At 35.0% G+C, this 24,733-nt stretch overlaps 4 protein-coding genes across 4 annotated transcripts; 2 read left to right on the top strand and 2 right to left on the bottom strand.

Moving 5' to 3' along the window:
* Nucleotides 1-1,642: 1,642 nt before the first annotated feature.
* On the bottom strand, nucleotides 1,643-3,377 carry LOC139839563 (polyubiquitin). Its single transcript, XM_071829656.1, has 2 exons — nucleotides 3,300-3,377; nucleotides 1,643-2,749 (listed from the first exon to the last, which is right to left on the bottom strand). The coding sequence occupies exon 2, from the start codon at nucleotides 2,747-2,749 to the stop codon at nucleotides 1,832-1,834; it is 918 nt and encodes a 305-aa protein (XP_071685757.1). The 5' UTR covers nucleotides 3,300-3,377; the 3' UTR covers nucleotides 1,643-1,831.
* A 1,881-nt stretch (nucleotides 3,378-5,258) lies between these two features.
* LOC139844811 (gamma-tubulin complex component 2) lies at nucleotides 5,259-18,254 on the bottom strand. The gene is made up of 21 exons (XM_071835038.1): nucleotides 18,100-18,254; nucleotides 17,934-17,983; nucleotides 17,749-17,800; nucleotides 17,255-17,389; nucleotides 17,022-17,153; nucleotides 16,754-16,837; nucleotides 16,199-16,297; nucleotides 16,008-16,099; nucleotides 15,843-15,915; nucleotides 15,624-15,776; nucleotides 15,204-15,323; nucleotides 15,016-15,069; nucleotides 14,775-14,858; nucleotides 14,521-14,595; nucleotides 14,299-14,430; nucleotides 13,393-13,518; nucleotides 13,197-13,304; nucleotides 11,975-12,037; nucleotides 11,733-11,807; nucleotides 5,811-6,010; nucleotides 5,259-5,577 (listed from the first exon to the last, which is right to left on the bottom strand). Exons 1-21 carry the CDS (start codon nucleotides 18,190-18,192, stop codon nucleotides 5,445-5,447), a joined length of 2,133 nt encoding a protein of 710 aa, XP_071691139.1. The 5' UTR covers nucleotides 18,193-18,254; the 3' UTR covers nucleotides 5,259-5,444.
* A 1,100-nt stretch (nucleotides 18,255-19,354) lies between these two features.
* LOC139842473 (calcium-dependent lipid-binding protein-like) lies at nucleotides 19,355-22,027 on the top strand. The gene is made up of 10 exons (XM_071832610.1): nucleotides 19,355-19,459; nucleotides 19,678-19,779; nucleotides 19,903-19,953; nucleotides 20,063-20,302; nucleotides 20,390-20,488; nucleotides 20,648-20,728; nucleotides 20,818-20,903; nucleotides 20,997-21,222; nucleotides 21,485-21,649; nucleotides 21,878-22,027. The coding sequence occupies exons 1-10, from the start codon at nucleotides 19,355-19,357 to the stop codon at nucleotides 22,025-22,027; spliced, it is 1,305 nt and encodes a 434-aa protein (XP_071688711.1).
* Nucleotides 22,028-22,624: 597 nt separating this feature from the next.
* LOC139840023 (probable carboxylesterase 9) lies at nucleotides 22,625-23,587 on the top strand. The gene has a single exon (XM_071830240.1). It carries the CDS (start codon nucleotides 22,625-22,627, stop codon nucleotides 23,585-23,587), a length of 963 nt encoding a protein of 320 aa, XP_071686341.1.
* Nucleotides 23,588-24,733: the final 1,146 nt, after the last annotated feature.

The following is a 24,733-nucleotide window of genomic DNA, read 5'->3' as shown; positions in this document are numbered from 1 at the left end:
AAATGAAATTGAAACGTGGAATCAAAACTTGGAACTAAAAGGCGAAACCGGTTTTGGAAGGCAGCCGAGACGAGATGCCCATCTCCCGAGATTTCTCGGTCAACGGGGGTCAAACTTGGTCAAATCCACGATTTCTCGAATTTTCTCGCTTATTTCTCGAATTTTCTCGCTCATTTTTTGAATTTTCTTGTAAAATCTCGTAAAAATTTATTTAAATATACATATATTTATTTATTTCTGTATATTTATATTAAAAAAATAAGAAGTCAACGTAAGTCGACGTCCGAGATCTCCCCGTGACTTTTTTTCGAGATGCCGAGATCTCCCCAAAAATTTCCAAACGAGATCACCCCCGACAGGGTTGCAAAACTCGGCCAACTCGGGCGATTTCTTGGGGAGAAGTCGGCTGAAGGAACAAAACGAGATCTAGGATGAAAACTAGCTAAAAACTCGCCGGTCAACAGCGGTCAACGAGCATTTAACACCACTGCACTTGAAAATTCGGTCTAATTTTACAGAAAAGTACTTCAAGATTGTTTAGACTAACTGAAAAGTCAGTAAAGATGAAATTTAATGGGTGGTTGGTGGTACTGGTAGTGGTAGGTGGTTTAGAGAGAAAAGATGTGGGGACAAAGAAGCCATGAAGAGAAAAAGAAAGAGAATAGGGTACATAAGAAGAAAAAAGAAAAAAAGAGATAGAAATGTGTGTAGCTGTTTAGGTGAAACTTGAAAGAACGAGTTTATTATGAAAAAGCTGAACATGATGCGTCTTTAGTTAAAAATACATATATATTTGGTGATCAGATTACAAGGTTGTCTCAAAGCCTATCAAAATATATATATTTATTTCAAGTAGCGAGTTTTACAACTTTGCTCCCCAAGATCCGAGTTCTCAACCTTAGACTGTTTCTAACCCTCCTTGTCATAGGCAGATTTGTTTTGACTCAAAAAGTGCATTTAACTCGGTGTCAGATTTTGACCCCCAATAACCCCAAATGTCAAATGGCAGTGTCTAGGGTCCAAGTTTTTTTTTTTTTTTTTTGTTTCAAATGAATTAATCAACCCACATGTAACCTCTAATGTCAAATGAAGATTATTATTTTTTTCAAATGATTTTGACCCCCCAATAACCCCAAAAAATGTCAAATGAATATTTTGGCGTCTCACAAAAATAATCATTCCACAAACGTTGTGCAGCAACCTCCCGTTCCCTAGGAATGTAACCTCTCGGAATAGATGGTGCCGATTCGACTTCCGAATCATCATCTTCTATTTCTTGAATTATAGGCGTCAGAGCAGATATAGGCGTCAGGGGCGTCAGGTGGTGAGCAGATATAGGCGTCAGGGGCGTCGCATGCTCTGAAGCAGGCGTTATTTTCAGTCTTACTACATAAAGAACCTAAAAAGAAACTACTCGGTACTCGTATCACTTCTATCATATGACATTAGATAACCTTCACCTTTAAACCACCGCTATCTAGAAAATAAAATATTACTAGCAACATATAGAACTTCAGAACACAGCTTTAGAGCTCCTGTAACAAACACATTACCTGGAAATAAAATGGTTAATAGGCATTAATAAATCAAAGTAGATGCAACCACCACTTTTAAGCTGTAACAAAACCTTTTTCAAACAATATTCAATTCATATCAATTATAAGCTGATCATTAACATTCCATGACTAAAACAGATAATCAAGAACAAGTCCAACAAGTATTACAAACACCACAATTAACGTTTCATTCATTCAACACAGCATAAACAGCAAGAAACAACAAATCAGTTGTTCACACAAACAAATAATAACCACCAAACAACATAAGAAACTTAAAATCCCCCACGAAGACGAAGCACAAGATGAAGAGTCGATTCCTTCTGAATGTTGTAATCAGCCAGAGTTCGACCATCTTCTAACTGTTTTCCGGCAAAGATCAACCTCTGCTGATCTGGTGGTATCCCTTCTTTATCTTGAATCTTAGCCTTCACGTTATCGATCGTATCCGAACTCTCCACTTCCAAAGTTATAGTTTTCCCGGTCAAGGTCTTCACGAATATCTGCATACCACCACGCAGACGAAGAACGAGATGAAGAGTTGACTCCTTCTGAATATTGTAGTCGGCTAAGGTTCTGCCATCTTCAAGCTGTTTACCAGCGAAAATAAGCCTCTGCTGGTCTGGTGGTATGCCCTCCTTATCTTGAATTTTCGCTTTCACATTATCGATTGTGTCCGAGCTTTCAACCTCCAACGTGATAGTCTTCCCAGTCAAGGTCTTAACAAAGATCTGCATACCACCACGCAGACGAAGGACCAAATGAAGAGTTGACTCTTTCTGAATGTTGTAATCAGCAAGAGTTCGGCCATCTTCAAGCTGTTTTCCTGCGAATATCAGCCTCTGCTGGTCTGGTGGGATACCCTCCTTATCTTGAATCTTGGCCTTGACATTGTCAATCGTGTCGGAGCTTTCGACCTCCAAAGTGATAGTCTTTCCTGTCAAGGTCTTAACGAAGATTTGCATCCCACCTCTCAATCTGAGAACAAGGTGGAGTGTGGATTCTTTTTGAATGTTGTAGTCAGCTAATGTACGGCCGTCTTCAAGTTGCTTACCAGCAAAGATGAGCCTTTGCTGGTCTGGTGGGATTCCTTCCTTATCTTGGATCTTGGCCTTAACGTTGTCGATGGTATCTGAGCTCTCGACTTCGAGAGTAATTGTCTTACCAGTGAGTGTCTTTACAAAGATCTGCATCTGTATTAATAACATAAAGATAATTAATATAAAAAGTACAGCCAAATAAATAAATAAAAAAAAGCAAGATTTAACACTTTTAACTTATTACGAAAGCCAGATTAAGGATTGATAAGCGAATATATTAGAAATACATATTTCAAAGGCCACGAACAGATAATCAAAGTTATAAATCAGGTACCTGTTCCAAAAGAGCAATTCTATACTTACACGTTTATATCATCTATAGATATAGATATAATAATCTATATTATATATAAGAAATAAAATAAGATACAAAATCAAAAATAAGATCATATAAATAAAGATAAAAATTCAATGATAAAAGGGAGATTTAAAGCTCTAATTCAGGAACCGTAACCAGATCTACAACACTTTGATAAAACTGTTCGTATATTTAACAGATCTAGCGATTGGATGTTAAAAGAGATGGATCACGCATATCATCGAAAGGATAATTAAAACCCTAATTCAAAGCAGATGAATAAAAAGGAACATATTAACAGTAGATTAAAATTAAGAACGAGATTATTGTAAGAAAGAATGATACCTTCGAGAAAATTGATTGATGAAAACTACGAGATGAAAATTTAGGATTTATTAAGAGATTGATTGATTGTAATGAGTTTGTGATGAATTGGGGGTAAAATTAGGGTGATTTATAGGCCATATTATATAGAGTCGGTTAAGAGAAATCCAATTAGAATATAACACGTGTAATGATGGAGTCAGTTGTTTGTTGCCTCATGAGTGACGCCAGGGTTAGGAATCCAACACGGAAACTAAAATTGTCAACTTCCTCTTACTATTTTTATTATTATTATTATTATATTTATATTATTATTTACATTACCTTTCATATAAATTATTAAATTAATTAATTAAATAATATCTATATCTATATGTAATATAGTCATATAAATCTCTAAAATGATGATGTTATCATTAAACTAATTACCTTTTAATTTTCATAATGATGATGTCATAATTATATATTAATTTGATTAAAAAAATAATATGAAATCTTTTATAAAAGAAAATACTAATCTCTGCTAAATTGTAATTTTAATTTTCTAAAAAGTTTAAAAGGCATTTATTATTACTATTTATTATTATTATTAAAAATATAAATACTCAACTTTAAGCGAACTTTATTATTATTATTTACTTTTAATATAATGATTATAATTATAATTATTATATTATTAATATTCAAATATGGATTTTTTTTACGAAATTAATTACGTTACATATGTATGCGAAAATACATGTCTCTATATATTTGTAAAAACAACGACAAGTTTCTTAGTTAATCGGGTCATTAAAATGAACGACTTTAGCATTTAAATTCACTTAATACCTAAAACATGTCATTAAATTGTTTCATTTAAACATATCCGTGATTTCACGGGTCATTTCACTAGTTATAATTATAAACGATTAACTTAATAATAATAATATTGAATATGTAGTAATAAATTGATATTAATTATTATTATCACTATTATTATATTGTATTTTATTTAAGTAATTAGGTAATTAATTATTATATTTATTTATATTTGTTAGTGTATAATTAATTATATTTATTTATATTTGTTAGTGTATAATTATAATTATTTATTATTTTGAAATATTATTAAAGCGTTGAATATATTTTCAAAAATTTTATTAACATTAGTCTTTAAGATTATCACTAGTGTGCATTAAATGAGGTAATCACCGCTTAATAGTCATAATTAACCACAAGTCTAACTATTAAATGCACACTAACGACAGTTCTAAAATCCGTTGTTAGCAAATTCTTGTTTAAAATAAAATTTTATTATTTTCTAACACAAAATATCATTTAACTTCATAATCATCATTTTAAAGTTTATATATAACAACTATATACAACACTTTGTTAACGACAATTATACGTGTTACATATGGACGAGTTAAAGATCCGGTTTATATTTATTATTTATATATATTTATTATTTATTTATTTATATTTTTATTTAGCATATGCTTAAGGGGAAAAATTGAATAATAATGGAGCAAATAGCTATTCATTCATTGACGTTTGAATAGTTACGAATCAGATTAACCAAATTTTTATTAATTATTAAAAAGGAAAATTAAATTATTTATAATTTAAAAAAAAAAAAAAGGAAAAATAATCCAAATGTGATCAATTAAATAATTTATAAATAAAAAAAATTACTTCAATCAATATTTTTTAAAATTTTAAAGTTAGATTATTTAAAAGTCATAAATACACAAATAGATCATTACACAGTATGTCGTACCGAGTACTATATTTTCAGAATATAAATTGTTATATCAAATGAAGAAATTTCCCAAATTATGTTCTTTTTGCCTGTTAAGGTTATCATGTTAGTAGTAGTATTCAGTTTTTATTTAAGTTGTTGGCCATTCTATACTTCCTCCGTTACATGATTTATTCTGCCCATCTACCCATAGCGAAAAGCCGAAAAACGGACATTTTTTCTAACATGTTCTAATAATAATAACAAATTGAGTTTTTCAGAATATAATCAACATGTTCCACGTAGTAGTACTACGAAATCTATACAATCGGTTTAGTTGGGCAAGGAAATGTTCCACACTAGCATATTCCAAAATAGATGTATAACACAACATGCACTCTCTGGCAACCATACTTCATACATTATATGATACTAAAAACCTACATCTGTTGATCCATACCAACACCAAGAATCAACTGTGCAAGATGAGTCAAGTATGGTTCTGCCTGGGCCCTGCTGCTCAAAATGGGCCTTAAACTTTGAAGCTCTGCAGTAAACTCCCTTTCAAATTTCCTGCATATTACGCAGTCACATGAGAGAGATAGGGAGAAAAAGACGTTCAAAAGCATGAGTTTGGCCAGGCGGATTAGACAAACTTTGTTTAATTTTAACTCAATCGAGTAAGCTAAACTTTTCATGTTTCTTTCACCTAAGGATAAAACATTAACTGAGTCGATCCACCTATAAAATAAGTGCATTGCAACGGCCACCTATAGTAAAGATGAATTCAAGTTTTTAGAACTTACAGGACACACTCGATGACCGATGACTCTTCGGCAGGTGAATTGGGCTTCTTAGATGGCTTCCTTAGCTTTAAAACTTTTGAATTTTCCAAAATTGGAAAATCGTCAAAGGATTTGTTGGGGTCGGGAGCTTCAATGGAGTTCATCAACCACTGAGTCGCAGCAGCATATTGAAGGCATACAAGTTTCAGTTTCTCAAATTTCTGCATTCGGATTAAAGTGTCCATGATAAGAGCCATTTTCAAACAAAAAGTAAATTTAATATTAAATGATCAAAGCATAAGAGAGAAAATTATGCAATTAATACATGTGGGACTTTATAAAAGGCATGAAGTCCTTGAAGTTGTTCATTATTAACAACGAGGGTCCTTCCCTACCGTAAAAATTGAAGGTTTTAGATACATTTTTATATCATTTACCTTAGGCACTCTTGCTAGAAAATATATATGACTAGCATTGTATTCCTTATCAGATATATGTTAAAAACTTAAAACAAAAAAAAAAAAAAAAAAAAAAAAAAAATGATACATATACGGAGTAATAAATTAATTGAACGTGGAATCTTTCAGCAGCAATGATGCACTGTGTATACCTAGATTCAGTAATCTTACAGCAGTTAGTAGTACTCATGAACCTTCTGTTGAGGTGTAGGCTTCGGTAGTTTAAGCCCAAGAAAAACGGGCCAGGAGTTTACTTGGTGACCAAGTTAGGGTTTGGCCAACCCTAATTGTTTGGGCCGTTTTTATTGAGGGTCCTAAGTCTATATATAGTCTCTCAATTGTACTTGTAAATTATCACCTCCAAATTAATAATAATACTCTCTAGTTCCAAAGTGGATGTAGGTTTCACCTAGAAACCAAACCACTATAATTCTCGTGTACTTTTTTATTCTGTGTTTATTATTCGGTTTGCTTGTTTGTGATTGATAATCGATTAGGGTTCTACTCTGATAAAAGGCAGGTTCTAGCCTTAACAACTGGTATCAGAGCTCAGGTTCCAACCCTAGCCGTCAATCATAGCTGTTGCTGTTACAGATCCAGTCGCTGCTGCTGTTGTTGCTGTTTTTACAGATCAGATTGCAGATCAGGTTGCAGGTGCTAAACCCTAGCCGCCACCAGACTCTGCTGATCAACTCTAGCCGCCACCAGACTCTACTGTTACAGATCAGATTGCAGATCAGATTGCAGGTGCTAAACCCTAGCCGCCACCAGACTCTGCTGATCAACCCTAGCCGCCATCAGACTCTGCTGTTACAGATCTAGATCAACCCTAGCCGTCACCAGACTCACCAGACTCTGCTGTTACAGATTTACTGCTACTGTTACAGATCAGATTGCTGTTGACCTCAGATCCAATAAATTTTTTTTCAATGGCAGAAGAAGGAAGGATCAAAATCGACAAGTTTGATGGGCAAGATTTTGGGTGGCGGAAGATGCAGGTTGAAGATTTGTTATGTCAGAAGGATCTGACCGAAGCCTTGAATGAGAATAAACCAGAAGGAATGAAAGACGACGAGTGAAAAACACTTGACAGGAAAGCCCTAGCAGTTGTCAGACTCACGTTGACAAAAAGTGTTGCCTTTAACATTGTGAACGAAACCACGACACATGGTTTGATGAAGACCTTAGCAAATATGTATGAGAGGCCGTCTGCTTCTAACAAGGTGTTTTTGATCAGACAGTTAGTAAACACCAGGTTGAAAGAAGGTGCTTCAGTAACAAATCATGTTAATAACTTCAACAATATTATCTCTCGGTTACTGTCAGTTGATATCAAGTTCGATGACGAAGTCAAAGCTCTTCTATTATTATCTTCGTTACCTGAAAGCTGGTCAGGTTCAGTCACAGCTATCAGTGGATCCACAGAGTCCTCAAAGCTAAAGTTTGAGAGCATTCGTGATTTTATTCTTGGAGAAGATATAAGAAGAAAGAGTTCAGGAGAACCATCAGGAAACTTGCTGAGCACAGAAGAGAGGGGTAGGAGGAAAGGCAGAAGTAACACCACCAGGGGCAGGTCAAAGTCAAGAAGGAGGAGTGTGTCGAGAACGAGGAATGATATTAAATGTTGGAATTGTCAGGAGACTCGGCACTTCAGAAACCAGTGCACTAAGCCAGTAACATCATCAAAGCCAAAGGAAGTTAATGTTGATTATGATAACGTCCTTGTTTGCTGCATTGAGAATACAATTGATGCGTGGGTTATGGATTCAGGAGCATCGTTTCATGCTACTCCAAGTCCACATTTGATGAAGAATCTACGAACAGGTAATCTTGGTAAAGTTCGTTTGGCTAATGATCACTGTCTTGACATTACAGGGATTGGAGACTTAGAGCTGAAGACCTCTTTGGGTACTAATTGGACCTTGGAAAATGTCCGAGTTATTCCTGGCCTAAAGAAGAAACTAATCTCTGTTGGACAGCTTGATGACCAAGGATATAGTGTGCTATTTGGTGAAGGTCAGTGGAAAGTAATAAAGGGGAACTTAGTAATAGCCAAGGGTAAGAAGAGAGGCACTCTTTATATGGTAGAAGTTCCAGCTAATGAAGTAAATACAGTTTCCAATGATCGTAGCTTAACTAGTCAGTGGCACCAACGTGTAGGTCACATGAGTGACAAAGGAATGAAAATGCTAGTGTCTAATGGTAAAATTCCTGGTCTGAAGAAAGTTGAATCGGACTTTTGTGAGTCATGTGTTCTAGGAAAGAAGAAGAAGGTCACCTTTGCAAAAGCAGGCAGAACATTAAAGGCTCAGAAGTTGGAGCTAGTACACACGGATGTGTTCGGGCCTACTCCTGTTTCTTCATTGGGAGGAGCACGCTATTATGTTACTTTCATCGATGATTCAACACGCAAGGTATGGGTTTACTTTCTTAAAAATAAATCTGATGTATTTGAAGCTTTTAAGAAATGGAAATCTGCTGTTGAATTATCTTGTGATTTGAAGGTAAAATGCTTGAGGTCGGATAATGGAGGAGAATACATCAGCACCGAATTCGTTAACTATTGTGCTGATCATGGCATTCGGATGATCAAGACGGTTCCAGGTACTCCACAACAAAATGGAGTTGCAGAAAGAATGAATCGTACTTTAAATGAGAGAGCACGTAGCATGAGACTTAATTGTGGGCTACCAAAGACTCTATGGGCTGATGCAGTAAGCAATGCCGCTTATTTGATCAACCGTTCTCCATCAGCTCCGCTTGATTTCAAAATACCCGAAGAAGAATGGAGAGGTAAAGCAATCAGTTATGAGCATCTAAAAATCTTTGGGTGCAGTGCATATGATATTAATAAAGATGGTGACAAACTTGATGCAAAAGCAAAGAAGTACGTGTTCATTGGTTATGGGGGAGATGACATGGGTTACAGGTTATGGGATAACAAGGGAAAACATGTTATCAGAAGTAAACATGCCACCTTCAATGAAGCAGAATTGTACAAGGATTTCAACTCAACACCAAAAGAAAAAGAATCAGTTGAATTTGCGGTTGACACAGAGACAACTAGAGAAGATGAAAGGGAAACTCCAGAGTGTGAAACTGAAGTTCCAGTGGGAGTTCCTAACAGTGAAAGCTTGGAGTCTGATCACGAGCAGACTTCAGATAGTGGGAGCTCAGACTCTGATGATGAGCAGACCCCACAGCCCCCATCACAATTTGACCAGTTCAATTGGGTCAGAAGATCTACACGAGTCACAAGACAGCCAGAGAGGTTTAGTCCAACAGTTAACTATCTTCTTTTGACAGAAAATGGGGAACCAGAAAGTTATTCTGAGGCAATGAAGGTGAAAGATTCGTTCCAGTGGGAGCAGGCTATGAAAAGCGAGATGGAATCTTTATTGAAAAATCAAACTTGGAAGTTGATCAAGTTACCACCAGGAAAAAGGGTCTTACAGAATAAATGGGTTTTCAGAGTCAAAGATGAAGGGGATGGTTCTAAACGATACAAAGCAAGATTAGTTGTCAAAGGATTTCAACAAAAGAAAGGAGTCGACTATGCTGAAATCTTTTCTCCAGTAGTGAAGATGACGACTATCAGATTGGTTCCAAGTATGGTTGCAACCGAGAAGTTACACTTAGAACAGTTGGATGTTAAAACAGCCTTCCTGCATGGTGACATTGAAGAAGACATTTACATGTCTCAACCAGAGGAGTTTCGTGTCAAAGGAAAGGAGAGTCTTGTGTGTAATCTAAAGAGAAGCTTGTATGGTTTGAAACAAGCTCCCAGACAGTGGTACTTGAAATTTGATAATTTCATGGAGAAGACAGGATTCGTGAGAAGTTCTACAGATCATTGCTGTTATTTGAAGAAGTTCAAGAGCTCCTATATTATATTGCTTCTTTATGTCGATGATATGTTGATTGCAGGTTCTGATATGGTTGAAATACGCAATTTGAAGAAGCAATTATCTAGAGAATTTGAAATGAAGGATCTCGGGCCAGCTAAGCAGATTCTCGGTATGAGTATATGCAGGAATAAAGATGGGTCAGTTTCTTTATCTCAAGAAAAGTATATCCGCAAGGTTCTTGAAAAGTTCAGAATGAATGGTGAGTCTACAAAGCCAAGAAACACACCGTTGGGAAGTCATCTAAAGCTTTCTAAACATCAGTCTCCTAAAAACTGAAATAGAAAAGCAGAAATGGCTAAGGTTCCTTATGCATCCGCAGTGGGTAGTCTAATGTACGCTATGGTGTGTACAAGACCTGATATAGCACATGCAGTTGGGATGGTTAGTCGCTTTATGTCAGCTCCGGAAAAAGAACATTGGGAAGCAGTGAAGTGGATACTGCGGTATTTAAAGGGTACTCCCAAAGTTGGGTTATGTTTCAAGGGCAGGGATACTACTCTCAGGGGTTATTCTGATGCAGATCTGGGTAGATGCAATAATACCTTGAAGAGCACCACCGGGTATGTATTCACTATAGGAGGAACAGTAGTGAGTTGGATGTCTAGGCTTCAAAAGAGCGTGGCTCTATCTACTACTGAAGCAGAATACGTGGCCTTGACTGAAGCCAGTAAAGAACTAGTGTGGTTGAAGACATTCGTGAAAGAACTGGGTAGCAAACAGACAGAATTTGTCTTATATTGTGATAATGAGAGCGCAATCAAGTTAGCGAAGAATCCAGTCTATCATGCTAAGACGAAGCACATTGGCATGAAGTATCACTTTATCAGGGAACGGATAAACAATGGAACATTTAATCTGGAGAGCATTCCGGGTTCAAAGAATCCGGCAGATATGTTCACCAAACCAGTAACGCTGGATAAGTTGAAGCGGTGCATAGCTTCAACTGGCCTTCAGGAACATTGAAGAGAAGGCAGGAACTAGAGAGAGAAGAGATGAGCTGAGTCTTGCATTGCAGAAGTACAAGAGTGCAGATCGATGGTATTCGAAGCCTCCGAGTGGGAGATTGTTGAGGTGTAGGCTTCGGTAGTTTAAGCCCAAGAAAAACGGGCCAGGAGTTTACTTGGTGACCAAGTTAGGGTTTGGCCAACCCTAATTGTTTGGGCCGTTTTTATTGAGGGTCCTAAGTCTATATATAGTCTCTCAATTGTACTTGTAAATTATCACCTCCAAATTAATAATAATACTCTCTAGTTCCAAAGTGGATGTAGGTTTCACCTAGAAACTGAACCACTATAATTCTCGTGTTCTTTTTTATTCTGTGTTTATTATTCGGTTTGCTTGTTTGTGATTGATAATCGATTAGGGTTCTACTCTGATAAAAGGCAGGTTCTAGCCTTAACACCTTCTTTTATAGGCATGTTATGAAATCGGGTGTTTTAATATACATTCAGATTTTCTGAGTCTAAATCCATTAAATTATTAGAAATTTGTTTTAATATTAAATCCTTTTACACATTTGTGAGATTGAGTATTGTTATTGTTGTGTGATTGACATCTGAGTAAGGAATCGTGCCAACCTTGAGGAGGATTGGTGAAAGAAGTGAGCATTCCTTGAGGCACTTCTCCATGAAAAAGTCGTGATATTGGATAACCTATTATGATAGATATATTCGACATAAGGTTAAGATAATACAGAAAATTACAAATTACAAATTTAATTTAAAGACATCAAACAATTTGAAAAAAGTAACGGCAAGCTTTTTTTAAGGTTTATACACTCTCTAAGGGCTTTCAAGAGTGAAGAGGAATCAACACATACCTCATCTATGCTCTTTGCATTCTCTAGTTTATTATGCATAACATGCCAATTTGGTTCAAGAACCTGAAAGAAAAACACATATCTACTATGAAATAATGATAAAAGTGGGAGACCTTTAGTGGTTAGCAAAAGATATATATAGAAATATATAGTCACCACAAAGTAAGAGTACTGCATATATAGTCAGTGACCAACAAAAACCCAATATGCTGGGTAGATTAAGCCAACGAATAACAAAGCGGGTAGAGTTTGTACATGTTGCTTTTACCCAGTATTCTGAACAGTTCTATAGATAATAACTTATTTGTCAAATACAGATTAAGATTATTTTAGCAATAATTGATTTTTGATAAACTTAATTACACAGTTCTATGATATATAAACTTTGGGAAACGTCTAACCGATTTCTTGTTCGTATATTTTGTAAATGTTACATGTTTGACCCATTATAGACAAAATATTCTGATCTGGCCCATTTCAAAGTAGAAGGGTCAATACCCATATCCAAAGTTGATAATGTACTTGAATATATAACACTGTAAGGGTGCAAACCAAAGTCCCACATCGGTCATGGGATAAAACAAATGTATGTATATAAGTCTAAGGGGAAGTCCCTCTATCACCAATTGGTTTTAGAAAAGGATGGACTCTTGGGCTTATATTGCAGGACATTGTATTTGGGCTATACGATCCTTACAAGTGGTATCAGAGCCAGGTTATAGCCCCGATGTGGTGGACGGCGCAGTAGGGCGCACCCCTGAGCACATGCAGCGACGTGGCGCACCCCTCGGTCTTGAGCAGCGATGAGTGGACCCAGCTCTCGTTCGAGGAGGACCCTGGCACGATGAGTTGATCCTGGAAGCCTTGTATCGAAATCTCCCTGCCCTCCCACCAGGTTGAGAGTTCCGAGTTGGCGGCGGTAAAGGTTGGATCCAGACTATCGTTGGAGGGGAGGCCTAGATGGACTTAGGTTTGAGGGGAGGTTTGTAAGGGTGCAAACCAAAGTCCCACATCGGTCATGGGATAAAACAAATGTATGTATATAAGTCTAAGGGGAAGTCCCTCTATCACCAATTGGTTTTAGAAAAGGATGGACTCTTGGGCTTATATTGCAGGACATTGTATTTGGACTATACGATCCTTACAAACACAAGCAAAAGAGAAATATAATTAAGATAACGAGCTTTCAAACGTGAAAGATCAAAGAGTAAATTTGATGTACCTCAAACGTTAGATAATGTAAAAGACTGTTTATAAATTTGAGCATATTACGACACAATATTGATGATGTTGAGATTGCAGTTCCATGCATATCACGTGCACGTGCACCCTACAACAATAAAGTATTAAAACAGAACACAGACCAATGAAAAAAGGAGTCTTTAAATAATAGCCTATGGTAGGGATTGGTCTCATACTTGATGGACTTGCCATGCTGCACAAAGTTGTCGATGCACGTGTTTGCAGTGAAACAGAAACCGGAAAATCAACTGATATTTTGTCAAGGCTTTTCTTGATATAACCAATGATAATGGCCATTGAGCCTGAAACACGAAACATAGTAAAATAAGACTACATTTTATCTACAATTCAGAAAGTTGTAGTAGTATGCTCAAAACAAGCTTGGGCTGAGTGATTACTAGTACGCATTGGGTTTAATTAGACCAAAGAAAACTTTATGTCCACTTTCAATATTTAAGATTAGTGTGTTACATATGATACCAATAAAGAAACAAAAACTAACACACAGTGGAGTAGCAATTTAGAATATCATATACATTAAAGATACACGTATAGCAACTTCAATTTATCCCATCTTACCCAATTCATTGTTAGCTGAAAAAGGTTCACCATTAATACGAAACATAACCCAAATCTACTCATTAATAAGTAGATAGGATAAAAGATCCATCTCTAAGATTATCCAAGTATATTGAAAATCACATTGTAAGTACTCCCACAACTATTCATATTATAAGCAATATAATTATAATATAATATATAATATATTATATAAATATAATATACATTCAACAACAGATAGTATTCGTTAAAAAGTTTTCATGTTCTGTTATTTTACATATTTGCCAACCTTTGTTTCCTTCTTTCAGGCAAGATTGTAGCACAAAAGTCGAACTATTAACATAGAATGAGTGCATTTCCATCAGATACACGAAATATAAAGATATGAGGTAGACTTCCATTTAGATGATTCCAGTTTCACATAATCTATCTAGGGCAATAAGCGAAAATAATTCTATTTTAGTACCTTCATATATTTAATGAAAAAAAATTGGTGGCAAAATTGGGAAGAAAGTATTTACCTTGTAATTAACTGAAAATGTCTCCACACCAGTTATAGTCAAGGGCTCGTCTAAAACATCTGTCTCTGACACAGTCTCACTCGTTTGAAGATCTTTGAGGGTTCGTAATCTTTTCAACAAAGAACATGTGTCCTAAAAGTAGAATAATATCATGTCTCCTTAACAAACATATTTCTACGTATAAATATATAGTCAAGGACTAAATATATAAGCGTCACCCACCACAGAACAAGTAACGTCTTCGTGCAAAGGATCAGCGGCAGCTGCTGTCGAGCGCAGTGCAAGGTCCAAGAGAGACTGAAAATTAAAGCCAAGTAAACCAAAGTTGTCACGTGATTTATGAAAGTAATAAAGTTTAACATTTGAAAATGATACACTACTTCCAAAAACATTATGAATGCTATACAAGAACAATGTTAACAATGCTGTAATACAGACAATTATAGTAAGATAATGTTAGGTAAACGGATAAAGACCTGAAGCTTCTCCACAGAGATCTCATTTGGTGTTTTTGCAAGTTCATCTTGAGCAATATCCATAAAGTGAACCAAGAAATCACCCTGCAAGTCAACCCGCAATTCTACTAAGATAATCATTATAACAGAAATATTCCCACAAAAAATGATGTTAATCGGACTATATAATTTTAAAGAGCTAAATGAGTCAAACGTGAAACAGTCCAAATAATCAAGTAAGACACTAGAAGTTAGCGCAAACCTGATCTAGAAGAAGATAATGCTTAATAGAACGTAACTTCCCAATGAGGTCATACTGTCCATTTATAAAAAAACAATTGATCACCAAATTGAGAAGACAAATATAAGCACCAACCATTTTTTGCAAGTGAAATGGAACAAGAAAAACGAACTCAGGATAAGATCTTAGATAATTAACAATAACTGTACCTTATCCTTCATGAGATTTAGTAACTCACCACTTGCAAAATCGTATGCAGATTTAATGCATTCAATATAATGATCATTGGACCCAAAGTTCATCAATTTTGAGTTCTCTGATGCAGGGACCTATAAATTTATAGGAGCCAGGGTTACACTAACAGTAAAAAAGCTTCTAAAAGTAGCAAAATGGGCAGGTCGGTTAACAGGTCAAAAGAATTAGTATGTCAGATAACATTACAAAAGCTATATTTCACCAACAAATTAACTTTGAAAAACTAACAATGAGGTTTTATGAATTATGAATAGATTTTGTGTGCCTATTTAGCCAACTTCAATGTACTTTACCCATTTGACCAGCCCGTACGGATAAAACATAAGCCAAGTCAACTTATTTATAAGTTAATATACTGTCAGACATAACAATACCTGAACACTGTGCCCACATTCTCTCATGACATTTAGATATTTCCCTGTTGTTAAAATGGTTTCAGCTGAATTTGCAAGGAAAGAAGGAATATCATCTTTAAGACTGTATCGTTGTCGCCAATACATAGCATCATAATCTTGAGTGAGACTCTCCTGTAAAAAATAAACTGTCAGAAACTGAAGCTTTTAATAAGTTTGTATGAGAGGGTAAGCCCTTACTTTTTGAAGGGACTTGTTTTCAGCAATGAAGAATTCATCATGAGGATCATCAATCACTCCTTCATACACCCACCTAAAAAATGTACAGTTCATGCATTTATATATTAAGTCCCTATAAAATATTGAAAATCTAATAGTAAAGAATAAGGCCCATGTACAATATACCTTTCGAGTATGCCAAGATAAGCCGTATTTGCAGACTCTATCATCTTCTCCAGCAATGACCTTACCAAGTAGTTGCCGGCCATCACCTTGGCCTGTTCCAGTATAAAAATGCGATATATAAGTAGCATATAATACATACATTGAACTAAAGGATAGACAATTAAAAAGTTGAGAAATTCACATATATTTACCTGACTCTGTAAGAGGTTAAGAACCGCTGAACCGACAAAATTATTTGCTGAAGCCTTTTTTATGACTATTGACAACGCTTGCATGGATCCCATCATTGGCTACAAACAAAGATAACAGGAATTAAAAAAAAAAAAACTGAAAGAAAAATTTGTAACTCATACAGATTGCTGCTGTAGTTAAAGGCATGGTGCAAGAAACCACCATATTCTCTATCGCATAAACACTATGAAGTGCAATTATTCAAGATATAGCCATATAGGGCATTCGTATTTTTTATTTGACTCCCATAATAGGTTATGACACTCCAGGTTATATTTTCAAGATAAAATTGAGGAAGCATTACAACTCATCACCTTAGTGTTATCAGTTTGGTTCATTGTAATCAGTCACGACAAGAAGAAATTGTAGAGATCCGGTTACACTAGGTCAGTTTGGTTCAGTTAGTTTACAGTTACAGGTTAAATATACATGCATATAATGAGATAGCGTTCATAAGTCATTATTTTCTAATTGGGCAAAAAATCAAGTAGCAAATACACAAACTAAAGAACTACCTGACAATAGAACCATAATCCTTGTATTGAAAGTCTTCCTAGTCGAAATTGATGTTCAAGTTGTGCCACCATAGCTTGATAATCCTGAAAAGATAGTTACAAATGTATTATAAACTCTGACTAGGCATAATGATACACCACTAAAACCTACTCTAAATATTTATGCCTCCCAACAATATGATCCGCCTCATTAATTTACTTATCCAATACAATCACAGAACATTTCCATATATTCAATCATCAAAGAACATTAAACATAAGCACTTACTAGGAGGAGGGCCCTTAAAGCAGCAGCAAAGGCATGATTAACCAATCCAAACTTGAACTGGGATCTTGACTCAACAAACTGGCTGATTAGCAAATAGCTCTTACACAATGGAAAAATCCTCTTTGATTGTTCCTGAATTTGCTTGCCATATTTAGTTTTAAAACGTAAACAAATTCCATGAACATAAAGATAAGCCAAACAAATATCAAACTTTCAAATGTAACGATTATTACCTGGAGCGCCAGATCCATAGATCCATCAACATCAAAGCTATAAGAGTCCTCAGTTCCTCGAACTTTGTGGATACTAATATAACGTCCCTCAATACCGAGTAGAGCAGATAGAAGATCATCAATTACAATCAGTTCCTGCAGGTATCAAACCAATATTATTATGAGGCATCATTCAACAGTTCATGCAAACATCATACAATTGCTTTTCAAGTTCTAAATGCCATACGACAGCCAAAAAAAAAAATCTGATTTGAGGAGTCGAACATACATATATTAAGTAATATACTAGCAGATACACCATTTATGAATTAGTTGCTCCTAAGAAATTTGATTTTATGAAACAAACACTCCATTAACTATTCAAAGCATAAACTAGAAAAAATTACATCTAACTAAAAAGTTCACCAGTGACATTATTAGGCTGTTCATAAATGTACAACCAAAAACGATACATTCAATTTTGATTATGATCATGTCATGCATTGTAAGTGTACCTGCACTGATGCATTGTAGCAACCTATAGGCTTGTCTTCTACTGTTTCTAAACTGTAAAAATAAAAAAATAAAAAAATAAAAAAAGGATTAACAATTTCCAACAAAATGAAAATTAATGAAAACTTTAACTATGGAAATAAAAACTTTGATAATAATTAAATCAAAATAAAATAGAGATATAAACCTTCCAATTGCATCCAGTGAATTTCCCTTTGATTCAGCAAATTTAGCTTCCTGAAATCAATCGACATTACAATGCGAGAAGAAACATGAATTTTAATTTTTGAAAAATATATATTGAGTTGTATTTAGTGAGTAAGTAAGGTAACCTAATTTAATTTGAATTTAACCTGGTGAAATTGGCCAGTGAGAAAAGGTCTGTCGATGTTCCATTGAGGATTTGAAGAAGATACTAGTACTGAACCACCATCAAAATCATCCATTTTTGTATAGGCAAGGGTTCGATCTTCGCTCCTAGAAGTAGGTCACTCGATGCCGGCAACGGCGATTTACAGACGGAAAAAAAGCTTCTTTGTTGTAAGAAGTGGAGATTTAAAATGTTACACTTTTAGCCCTTCGTAATTTTCTCTAGAACGTAATAACCCCTCTTAAGTGGAGTTCCCTTTGGTTTCTTTTTTTTTTTATTTTACTTTGACTAATTTTAATGAAATTTTATTTTATTACTAACAATTAACATTAACAAAGTATTTTACAATGTAACTGTATGTATTATAATTATACCTTGATAATTTTAGCCTAAATTGATTTTCAGGCGGACTTTAAAACACATGAACATTTGATTCCATCATTTTTATGACGTCTCGTTTTCTTTTCTGTTTATTTATTAAAACCTTTTTTTATTTTTCGGAGGTCCTCACGATAGCAATTTCTCTACCATGAAGTACGGAGAGGTATGACTTTCGTTTCCTGTGGGTGGAGATTTTTTTTTCTCGACTCGTGGTTAAAGAAACGACTTCTCTTCTATTCTATGGTAGAGTAAGGATTGTCTGCATCTTACCTCACACATACTTTGCATGTGTGGAATTGAGTATTGTTGTTGTTGGTGGTGGTGTATTATAAGTTATACATATTAGTAATTATCATTCGTTTTAATTTATATAGAGCTGAAGTAATGAAAAATAAAAAGGATAAAATGTTTTCTATTAATATGTTTACAAAAACATAATGTGCACATCAAGTAATAGAAACGGATATTTTAGTTTCTAGATCTTGACTTTTAAATTAAAATTCATTATGTAAATTTGTAAAAGATACAATTTCTTGTCGTCCCTGTCCTCTTGACCATATCACACAAACATAATCATCATCATGATCTACGTACAAAATGTACATGCAAATATGCAATCAAATCAAAAACTAATATATGAATCTAAATGAACATTTACAGCTCCTATCAAAAATACTTGTAAATAAACATTACCCCATTTCCATCTTCCATTTCTACATTATTATCTATCTATGATCTAGAGCGTAACAACGAAACGGATCCAGATTCTGTAACCAAAACAGCACATTGAATCATCCACGTGTGTATATAGTGATTAGTGTCCCTCGTCTTTACACCGGATTTGAGTTTGATCTAAAATGGGATTGATTTCTGGGATGTTTATGGGTGCTTTATTTGGTATTTCAGTTATGGCTGGTTGGCGTTATATGATGAGATGTCGAAGCAAAAATCGTGCAGCCAAGGTAATGCATTAGTCTAATTGATTATTACACTATGTTTTTATATTTTGAGTAGATGATATATATGATATATATGATATACGGAGTATATGATGAATAATAATTTTATAGTTTCTTACATTGATTTTGTTTATAGCTGAACGCAGTTAAATTAATGTTGTTATAAACACTGTTGTCTGTATTGAACAGTATGTTATTTAGATGTTTTGCTTTATTTTCAGGCAGCTGATATAAAACTTCTTGCGTCGCTTGATAGGGACGATTTAATGAAACTTTGTGGCGATAGTTATCCTGACTGGATATCATTCCCTGTTTATGAGCAGGTTACATTACAATTAGCTTCATAATGTTACTTTATATACATACTCAATCTATCAAATAAATGTTGTACTTTCTATTATAATTCCATTAATATTTTCAAGTTTTGCCATTATTCATTCTCTCAGGTGAAATGGCTTAACAAACAACTGAGCAAACTATGGCCTTATGTTGCAGAAGTAACCTTTTTTACCTATGTTATTCATCACATGTATTAACATTATGTTATCATTTGATACTAGTATACTATTTAGATCGAGTATAGTTACATCAAATTTTACTTTTCAGGCTGCTGAAATCATAATTAGGGATTCGGTTGAGCCTATATTAGAAGAGTATCGTCCATCGGGAATTTCGTCTTTGAAGTTCAGTAAACTGACGCTTGGACGCGTAGCACCAAAGATTGAAGGTATTCGCGTTCAGAGCCAAAAGCAGGGTCAAATAACAATGGACATGGATTTTCGATGGGGTGGTGATCCGGATATTATTTTAGGAATCGAAGCAGGTGTTGTCTCATTACCGATTCAGGTGGGTAATTTGACCCATATGATTACAGTGCCACCTTCTGAGTTTTAATCATTTGCTAACTTATTTGTTTTCTTCTATTGCATACAGCTGAAGGATCTTCAAGTTTTTACTATTGTTCGTGTTATATTTCAACTTTGTGACGAAATCCCTTGCATATCAGCTGTTGTTGTAGCTTTACTTTCTGAGGTAATTTTCAATCCTTCATCAGATCATCACTTTTGATAAGTCACACAAAAAATATTATGAATTGTCATACTTGATATATCGTTTTGTCAACGACCTAAACTTACAATTTTAGTCCTTTTACTGCTCAACAAATACAATGTTGATGTACTTTTGTGACAGCCAAAGCCAAGATTTGATTATACATTAAAGGCGGTTGGAGGAAGTTTAACAGCCATTCCAGGACTTTCTGATATGATTGAAGTAAGCTTTCATCGTACTAAAGACCATTATATTTACTTAATCTATTAAGTGTCATTTGAATGCTAATATACTTGTTTTGATTTGTTTAGGATACTGTAAATTCAATTATTACTGATATGCTTCAATGGCCACATAGAATTGTTGTTCCCCTTGGAGGTGTACCTGTAGATACAAGGTAATTTCATTAACATCCTTTTTAACATTTTTAAGACTCACGATGGCCAACTTAAGTACGGTAATATGCCTATATTGTTGTTGTATTATGTAGTGATTTGGAGCTCAAACCACAAGGGAAGCTTATGTTAACAATAATGAAGGCGGATCATCTAAAGAATATGGAAATGATGGGGAAGTCTGATCCTTATGCGGTTGCGTTTGTTCGACCACTCGAAAAATTCCGAACAAAAGCCATTGAAAACAACTTGAATCCTGTTTGGAATCAAACGTTTCATCTCACCGTGGAAGACAAAGAAACCCAATATGCTGTAATTGAGGTTTGATTTCTTTTATTATCTGGCAAACGGAACGGGTGGGTCAAGGATCAAATGGGTTTGGGTCAAAACGAATCAGCTTTAAAATGGGTCAAAAGGGGTTGGGTCGAGTGGTTGCATTCACATCAGACTGACATCAATGCAACAACTTCCTTCTTTAGATGTACTAAAAGCTGTCAGCTAGTTTTTTAAGAAAAAAGGTTGTAAAGATGCATATATTATATTACATGTAAATGAATATGTAATAATGTGTTTATTCAAACAGGTTTTCGACGAAGATATTGGAGCAGACCAACAATTGGGCATTGCTAAATTACCATTAGTCGATCTTGAGCCTGAAATCGAGAAAGAAATTCAGTTAAGGCTGCAACCGTCACTTGATATGCTCAAAATTAAAGATAAAAAAGATAGAGGAACTGTTACAGTTAAGGTATGATAAAAATTATACAACATTTGCTAAATAACATACTCCATCTCTTGAATGGAAAGAATATTGCTATTTTATAGCAAGTTTCTGCCAACCAAAATTTGACTTGAAATACATTAAAAATAACTGTCTTTTCTTGAATGTGTGATGATGTAACCAATTTGGGTGAACCAGACCATATGTTTCCGAAAGACAAATAAAATGTTAATATGTAAATGTTTGTTGATGCAGGCCAAGTATCGTCAATTTAGTAAAGAAGAACAAGATGCAGCATTAGCCGAAGAGAAAAGGATGCTTGAACAAAAAGAGAAAATGAAAAACGATGGCGCCATTAATAGCACCATGGACGCCATTGATGATCCAAAACACGTCCAAGGATGAGCTACATAAACTTTCACTTCCAAGTTAAATATTTGATTTCAAAATTATTGTCAACTTTTTGATAGTTATAAGCAGATTTACTAATTCTAAATCTTGATGCAGAAATTTCTATTTGTTAGTTTGGATGTTGTTTTGTTGGAGATTAACATTAACATATTCATAATTGGAAGTTTTTTCATCTATAGTATTTGGTGTCATTAATCAGCAAATTATGTAAACATGGTGTATAGACTTGAAACTTGTAGAACCACAAATACAGATGGGTTTAAACCAAACGACATGTTTCGACCCGTTTGATAAAAATGTATTCGTATCCATCTCGAACCACCTGTTTGGGAAAAAAAAAAAATGGGGTTAATTTCCAATATGTTTTACTAACTCAAAATCCCAAAACCATATATTTTCAAATATTATCCCTAAACAAACTCTAGTTATTGGTTTACAGGTCTCAACATGCCCAAAAATTTAGCATATCCCTTCAAATAACAGTTGATCCAACTTTGGTGAATCATATTTACAAACAATGCATACCACAAAATCATAAAAATTAGATCTTTAGAACTAAAAGTCTCTCTCTTAAACTGATTATTAATAAGAATGTCAAAATTTGATCCATATGAACACCTCAAGATTATTAAAAATGAAGATGGTACAATAACTCGCTTAATTGAATTCCCACAGACACCGCCCACTAATGAGGGTGACGTCCTTCCGGGCCAAACAGTTGTCAGCAAGGACGTCACCCTCGACACCACTAAAAACACATGGATGCGTATTTTCAGACCAACGAAAATACCATCAAACGACAATAAAATTGCAAAACTTCCATTAGTCGTATACTTTCATGGTGGGACATTTATTTCTTTTAAAGTTTCGGATGCCACGAACCATGAAGCCATGAACAAACTCTCCGACGAGGTTCCAACCATTGTGATTTCGGTCAACTTTCGGCTAGCTCCGGAGACCAAACTCCCGGGCCAATACGATGACGCAATGGACACCTTATACTGGGTCAGAAATCAAGTCAAAGATCCAAATGGCGACACATGGATCAAAGAATATGCTGATATCTCTAGAGTTTTCCTTTATGGAACCTCATGTGGGGCCAACATTGCTTTGCACGCGTCTTTACGAGCTCTAGATCATGATTTATCACCATTAACAATTGCAGGAATCATACTTATCCAACCGTTAATAGGAGGTAAAAACCTGACGGAATCAGAGCTAAAACTAGCTGCAGACCCTTTGTTTCCGTTGCCTGTAATCGATCTTGTGTGGGAACTAGCGTTGCCAAAAGGTACAGATCGAGATCATAGATTTTGTAATCCATTAGGTGATCCCCAAGTGATGGAGAAGATGAAGAAGTTAGGGAGGTGTTTGGTTATAGGATTTGGTGGGGACCCATTGATTGATAGACAACAAGATCTTGTGCAGATGATGGTAATGCAGGGAGTTATGGTTGAAGCAAGATTTGATGATGTTGGATTTCATGGTATTGAATTAGTTGATCCCAGAAGAGCTTCTGCAATTCTAAATTTTGTTAAAGAATTCATAATTTAATATGTTTAATTAAAATGCTTATGATCATGAACTAGGTTTGTCTTTCAAAGAAATGTATAGTATAACATTCATCTTGTGTATATACTGATTTGTTTTTTTTTTTTTCGAAAAAACTAAAACTCGTATAGAAATGAGGTCGTTATTCAAAGAAAAACACCATCAACAAAGATAACAAAAGAACACGGAAATGGAAACTTGCGCCTAGAAAGAAATCATCTAAGATAAAAGCTATCTATAAACGAGTCTTCACTAACAACCCAATAAAACCTTAAAAAACTAAACAATTGTATACCGATCCAACACGATAGTAGCAGGATCTAAACCAAGTGATCTAAGTAGAAATCAACAAAAAGAAAAAATAAATGAAGGATCACGAGACACACACAAGTTCTCAACCTCTAGGTCCCGTCCTATGAAACTTAACATGTATATAACGACCCGTCCTAATCCATCCGGACGAAGTCATTACATTTGGTTACATCGCGAGGTACTTGATCTCTATATGATAAATTTTACAAACATTGCATTCGTTTTTAAAAGACAGACTTTCTTTACATCGAAAATTGACGGCATGCATATCATTTCCTAATATATCCAACTATAAATGACTTAATAGTAATCTTGATGAACTCGACGACTCGAATGCAACGCCTTTTGAAATATGTCATGAATGACTCCAAGTAATATCTCTAAAATCAGCAAATGCGAAGCGGAAGATTTCTTTCATACCTGAGAATAAACATGCTTTAAAGTGTTAACCAAAAGGTTGGTGAGTTCATTAGTTTAACATAAATAATCATTTCCATCATTTTAATAGACCACAAGATTTTCATTTTCAGTTCTCATAAGTATACGTCCCATGCATAGAGACAAAAATCATTCATATGGATTGAACACCTGGTAACCGACATTAACAAGATGCATATAAGAATATCCCCTATCATTTCGGGACATCCATCGGACATGATAAAACAACATCGAAGTACTAAAGCATCCGGTACTTTGGATGGGGTTTGTTAGGCCCAATAGATCTATCTTTAGGATTCGCGTCAATTAGTAGATCGGTTTACTAATTCTTAGGCTACTAAGCAAAAGGGGCATATTCGGCTTCGATCATTCAACCATATAATGTAGTTTCGATTACTT

This window comes from Rutidosis leptorrhynchoides, chromosome 4, assembly GCF_046630445.1.
Source record: "Rutidosis leptorrhynchoides isolate AG116_Rl617_1_P2 chromosome 4, CSIRO_AGI_Rlap_v1, whole genome shotgun sequence".
Taxonomy (NCBI): Eukaryota; Viridiplantae; Streptophyta; class Magnoliopsida; order Asterales; family Asteraceae; genus Rutidosis; species Rutidosis leptorrhynchoides.
The sequence above is the reverse complement of the archived record's forward strand: the minus strand, read 5'-3'. Positions and strand labels throughout refer to the sequence as shown.